Below are 6,000 nucleotides of genomic sequence, written 5' to 3'. Positions count from 1 at the left end.
AGTTTCCTATTTTTAGTTTACTGAAAAATTTTATCATGAATTGTTGAATTTTATCAAATGTTTTTCTTGCATCTATTGAGATAGTCATATTATTTTTTTTCTTTACTCTGTTAGTGCAATAAATGGAAATGTGACACAAGCTAGACATATCAGAGCCATCCTTGGGAATTTTGCTGGGTTACTGAGAATTGTCCTCTCTCTTCTCTTCCATAATTATGAATTATAGCGACTGTGTAAGTCTGGAGCTTCTGGGACTATCTTTCCTACCACATGGAGAGAGCCTGCCAGAAAATAAGGTCAACCCAGAGGAAATCAAAGCCAAGATATTGTGGGGGAGGGGATGAGAAAGAGATAAAGACGCCCACACAGAAAATAACATTGGTGACAATATTTGAACCCTGGGTCTTATAATGTCAGACCTTTCCCTGGGTAGACAAGATATATGAACCAATGATTTTTTTTTCCTTAAAGTACTTTGAGTTGATCTTATTTGTATCCATCATGTCCATCTTGCTTGGAAGATTTTCCCAAGCAAATTGCAAACGTCACGTCATACTGTTAAACATAAACTGTATTTCCATCACAGTTGAGTGATGGGAATGGGTATGGGGCTGGAACAGGGCACTGCAGCTGAAACATGCAGTTCCAGCAGCCTTGTTCAAACAGTCTTTTTAGAGAGGCTATAAAAACTGGCACAGATCGACATCCAGATACAACAGCACTAACCTTTATATTCACACACCTCTTAGGTCCTACCTTACCAAACAATCCGTTTTCCAAAATATAAAGAACTTCAGCCCATTATTTTGGCCTTTGGAATGGGTACAGAAAGAATTATCCAACCTATCTTCCAAATCATAAATGAAAATTATTCTAGGAATTTCTGGAACATGACAGATGTAAGGAGACTGGGAGCAAGAGAGTTAATGAAACATCCAAACTTTCCTAGGGCAAAGGGGAAGAATCACAACTGAGGGAACAATTAAGTCTTTCCTTTATATGGAGACTTCACCGCCACTGCCGTGATCCCTAGCTGAATTGACACCGGGAGTTCCCAGCTCAGGACTCTGCACAGTACAGGACCAGCTCCAGCAGCCCTGCAAGCCCTGTCTAAGACACTGGTTTAATGAAGCCGTAATCCATGCACTTGCTGAGACATTCCCGGGCCGTCTGAACCACTGCCGCCTTCTTCTCATCCAGCTCCTGTTTGCCCACCACAGTCAGGATCTCCAGCAGCTCACTCTCCACCAGTTTCTTGGCCAGCTCAGCATCGGCCGCCAACAGGTTGTAGGCAATGACCAGGCCCCGGTGTTGGACTGACAGCCGGTCATGCAGGCAAAGCCGCTGTAGGATCTCCAACCACTGAGTTGTCTGGAGTGGGGGAGGTGCAAAAGGAAGAACTGGAGGAATTAGTGGGGGGACGGAGAGAGGAGATTTTGGACAAGACAAACAGAAGGCGTTGGCCGGGCCCAGATTTGGGACTCTGAAAGGGCAAACACATATCTCGTTATGTGTGTATGGACTCAGCACGTGCCTACTCGAGCCCCTTGGGACTAGGTGGGTGATGCCCATCTCCTTACCAGGGCCAGGGCAGGAATCGGAGAACTAGAAGGAATTTGAAATAATCCAGTCCTTTTCATTTTACAAGGGGAGGGACTGAGGTCCAGGGAGGAGAAGGAACTCAGCTATGGTCACACATCTGGAAATAGCAGAGAATAAACATCTACCCATCCATTTACTTTTTAAGTGTCTTGAGAAGCAAAGGACAGGCCTACTGCATGCCTGAGTGCAACGGGGATGGAGGGTGTTGAAAGGAGGATTCTAACCCTGGGCACACGGGCAATGCCTGCTTCTGCCAACCCAGGTGCCCTTTGTGACATGGGCTCCAGGCAGGCCCCAGGCACGCACTGCACCAGCCCTGACCTCAACTGGAATCGACAGTGGAGTCTGGAGTGTATCCTTTCCTTTCCTCCATCCCTCCTCCATCTCTCTCCTCCATTCCCAGGTGTGAGGCAGCCCAGCTACTGTGCATGGGGAATACAGGACTCTAGACCATCTGGTCACTCAAGGAGAGAGAGAGAGCTGAGACTAGAACCAGGAGGCTTGACTCACACCATTCAACAGACACACATGAGCAGCAGAGTAGAATAGTTATCAGCATGCATTCTGGAGTCAGAGAGACCAGTGTTCACGTCCCAGCTCAGCCACTTACCAACTGTCTGACCTTAGCTAAGCTGTTTAACCTCTCCAAGCCTCAGGAGCGCATCTGTCATCAGCTATGCCTACCTCTTAACACCGTGATGGTTTAACGATGTGACTGATACCTGGCAAGAGCTTAGCTTGGGGCTGACACACAGTGAGAGCTCAGCAAGTAGAAGCAAACAGGGATGATGATTTTAGGCACTAACCCAAAGCTTTCCCCTTTGCTTCCTTGTCCCCGTTACCCTCAGCTTCCCCTACCTGCAGTGCTCTCAGATGGGGAGATAGACACTGAGGGGAAGAAAAGGTGAATTATCGGCTTCTGAGCATCTAAGTAGACTTTTGTAAACTCCACACTGAGTCTCCTACCACAAGGAAAGGAACTGAAAGCATTTCATTTCCATCAGCTAGCTGTGGTAGGGCTCAGGGAAAGACTTAATGCTGATGGGTAAGTGATGATGGGTCCAGTGCCCATCACTCCCTGGGAGGAGTCATCGGGGGCTAAGGGAAGGGCTGATAGATCCTACGGGGATAGGATCCCGGGGCAGGAGGAACTGTGGCCTGGCTTCCCAGGGTGTATCCAAGAGATGTGAGACTGTGGAGAGGCCCAGCATCCATCATGCCCCAGAGTTGTATAAAAGATGGGTCTGGGCAGCTTCACAGAGTCCCCGGGATGCCACTGTGGGGACAGGAATGCAGCCAAGATTTCTGAGCCCCTCAGAAAGAAGGAAGAAGTGGCCAAGAGTAGGTCAGAAATCCTGAAGGATTCTGGCTGTGTGGCCTTGGGCTAGTGACTTTTCTGTACTCAGTTTCCTCATCTGTAAAATAGGAATAATAATAATCATACGCACCTCATAGGGCTGTTGGGGGATGAAATGACTCAAGAGATCTGAACATTTAGAGCAATTCCTGCAGCACAGTAAGTGGATGAGTCACAGAGCGCCCTGCGGGCCTGTTGACTGTTGTGTGACCAGTTACTTCAGCGGAGGCTGCTTAGGGCAGGGGGTTCAAAGTGTGGCCCCCGGGCCGGAAGCACACCCCCACCCCCCATCTACTGGCTCAGAATATCTGGGGAAAGTGTTTTAACGAGCCCTCCAGGTGACTCTTACACACCTTACAGTTCTGAGAAACTTGCCTTAAGGAAAGTGCTAAAGCCCAAGGACCAAGCAGGATGAGCTACATCCAGCAGAGAGACCCCTCCCCTGGTGCCAGGATGGCATATGCACCCATGGCATTTAGAGAACACACACACACACACACACACACACACACACACACACCCCTACCTTAAACTATCTAAAGGAGCGTGCCTTTAAAGCTGACCTGAATACATTTGAATTGAGATGTGTACATTTCTCACCATTGGTGGAAATGATGCCCCTGAACTAAGTTCAGTTCAGTGAAATGGGGAAAGGTTCATTTTGCACCCCCATGTTTGCGACTGTGTAAATATCACTCCCATTACACCTGCCGAGATGGCCCCGGTCCCACCAAAGGATCTGATCATCATGTTCACTTAAGAGAATCCACTGCCTCTTCGCCAAACCACGAGCTCCCTATGGTACCCCAACCACATCCAGGCTTCTCTCGGGGAGCTCAGGGGCTCCATGCAGTAGTTAGCGTTGTTGGTATTATTACTGTCATTATTCTTAAGTAGTGAGTTATAAGCACCAGCAAAGGGAATAGGTGAAACTACAGTGGGAGGGATCTGAGTTAGCACACTTAGGTGTCCAAATAGTGAAAGTCAGGGGCCAAAGAGTACGACTTTCCTCTCTTTAGGTGGCGGGAGCAGAGACCCAGGGCTCGGGAAGACTTACCACGGGGCTGGTCTCCCCCAGAGGACCATACAGGGCAGTGTGGTCTGGGGGTGGGAGGTTCCCTGGAGTGCCCCCCGCCCCTGCCTGCCCCCAGGGCCCGCTCTCACCACTTGGGTCATCTTGAGGCACAGCTGCTTATGTGCTGCTGTCAGCATGGCCAGGGCCCCTGCGGCCGCATTCTGCACCTTGTCATCATCTTCCCCACAGAGCAGCACCACCAGCTTCAGCCGGTCATTCCCGTCGGCCAGGAACCTCTCCTGTACCTGTGGAAGGCAAGTACCCGGCTCAGAGAAAAATGCCCCTACTTGCCCAGCCCAGAGAGGGAAAGATGCATCTGAAGCCACGTTCTCTGACCCAGGATCCCTCGGAGCTTTCCTGTGAGCAGTTCACCCATGCCACCTCCCCCAGGAAGTCTTCTCTGATTAGCTGGATGAAGGAGCTACAAAATCCTCCAGCTACAAGGTTGAAGAGAATAGGGATCCTTCATATAGCGTGTGCCACCACCTCTGTTTGCATTCAGCTATCCACACCAGGGGAAGGGCCGGCACCGGCTCCTGAAAGGCAGGAGCCGTTTTTCACTTCCCTTTTGAGTGGAATGTATCTCCCGCAACAGATGGCCCTTCAGGGTCTGCAATGAAATGACTTTGCAGTCCTTGAAGGCACAGGGGCTTGGCAGGAGCAGGGACAAGTGGGTAGTTTACTTGGTATTAAAGAGCTGCTGTACCATCACTGGATAAGGGATGAGGCTTCTCAAGGATCCAAGAGCCAGGAGAAGAGCCTCCTGGGGCCCAGGGCCCTGGCATGTCTGCGAGCACAATGACCCCCCACCCCTCTGCTCTACAGTAAAATCTGGTTGTTCAAGTTTAAGGGCATTTTGTTGGGTCAGGTTTCCTGGAAGTGGAGCTCCAAAAGGGGTCAAAGGTCACAGCTGCCCAGGTTATGACCCTCCGCCTGCATCTCCCTGAAGCTGGAGCAGTGGTCCTCAGAGGTGAGAGTACGGCTGAGATGGTCAGTGGGGTCCCCTCTCACGGGGCACAGTTGTGACTGGGAAGCAGTTGCCCCAAAAGGACTACATTCCCCACCGCCACCTCTAGCACCTAGATGTGGCCATGAACTAGTTCTCATCGTGGAACACGAGCAGAAGAGATGTGTGTCACTTCCAGGCCACCGTGGTGGAGTACCGCAGGCACCTCTCCCGGGGTCTCCCCTCACCCACTATCTGAATGGAGACCACTCCCAAGGCGGCGGAGAGGGAGACAGTTCTTGATGAAAGAAGGAGACTGGATCCCCGAGTCACGTCTTGGAAGTGAGCCACCTGATCCAAATGTGGGCGAGAAGTGACATGAGCAAGAAATGACTTCCATCCTGTGGACCGCTGTGTAGTGTTCTGATTTGAGTTGTTGCAGCAGCTGGTGCTCCCAGGGGGAAGGCTCCTCCCCCATCCCGCTGTCTCTCCCCGCCCCTTTCCTTGGATGCACTGTCTCTCTTCTCCCACGTGGCTGCCAGGCCCCCAGGCCAGCCCTAGCCCAGCTCCCTGATGCACCCTGTTTAGCTTTATTTCTTTTGACTTTAACAGGCTTTCATGGGTTGGATTTTCCTCCTATAACAGTGAGAAGATCCAAGACTTAAGAACTGAGGGGAAACAGAGTGGGTCTCACACCACGCCCTACATGAGGGCCCAGGAGGTCCCCTTGGCCTGGCCCTCACGTTCACAAAGGGCCTCAGATTTATAGCCTGTTGCCACCTCTGATGAGGTTTTACCTACATGCACAGCAGTACTCTGGCAGGATGGAAAGAAGACATTCATTCATCACATGGTTATAATTTATCCCATTTCTGGACCATGAGGCCATGGACATGTGCTGAATTCATTTTATTTTTATAAATCCTGTAATTATTCTGTAAAGAGCACAGTTATAGTGCATTGCAGTTTCTATGGAAACAGTGATAGTTTACTAAATGTTAACAGGTAAAATATTCCAAA

General features: G+C 50.1%; 1 protein-coding gene across 1 annotated transcript in view; it reads right to left on the bottom strand.

Annotated features, from left to right (window-relative positions):
• Positions 1–531: 531 nt before the first annotated feature.
• UNC45B (unc-45 myosin chaperone B) overlaps positions 532–6,000 on the bottom strand; it is a 30,030-nt gene continuing 24,561 nt past the window's right edge. The window contains exons 18-19 of the mRNA XM_058559326.1: positions 4,124–4,279; positions 532–1,371 (exon numbers count right to left, since the gene is read on the bottom strand). Coding sequence (XP_058415309.1) covers positions 1,111–1,371; positions 4,124–4,279 — 417 coding nt within the window. The 3' untranslated portion in view covers positions 532–1,110. The remainder of the gene's footprint in view (positions 1,372–4,123; positions 4,280–6,000) is intronic.

This window comes from Diceros bicornis, chromosome 18 (genome assembly GCF_020826845.1).
Source record: "Diceros bicornis minor isolate mBicDic1 chromosome 18, mDicBic1.mat.cur, whole genome shotgun sequence".
Taxonomy (NCBI): domain Eukaryota; kingdom Metazoa; phylum Chordata; class Mammalia; order Perissodactyla; family Rhinocerotidae; genus Diceros; species Diceros bicornis.
The sequence above is the reverse complement of the archived record's forward strand: the minus strand, read 5'-3'. Positions and strand labels throughout refer to the sequence as shown.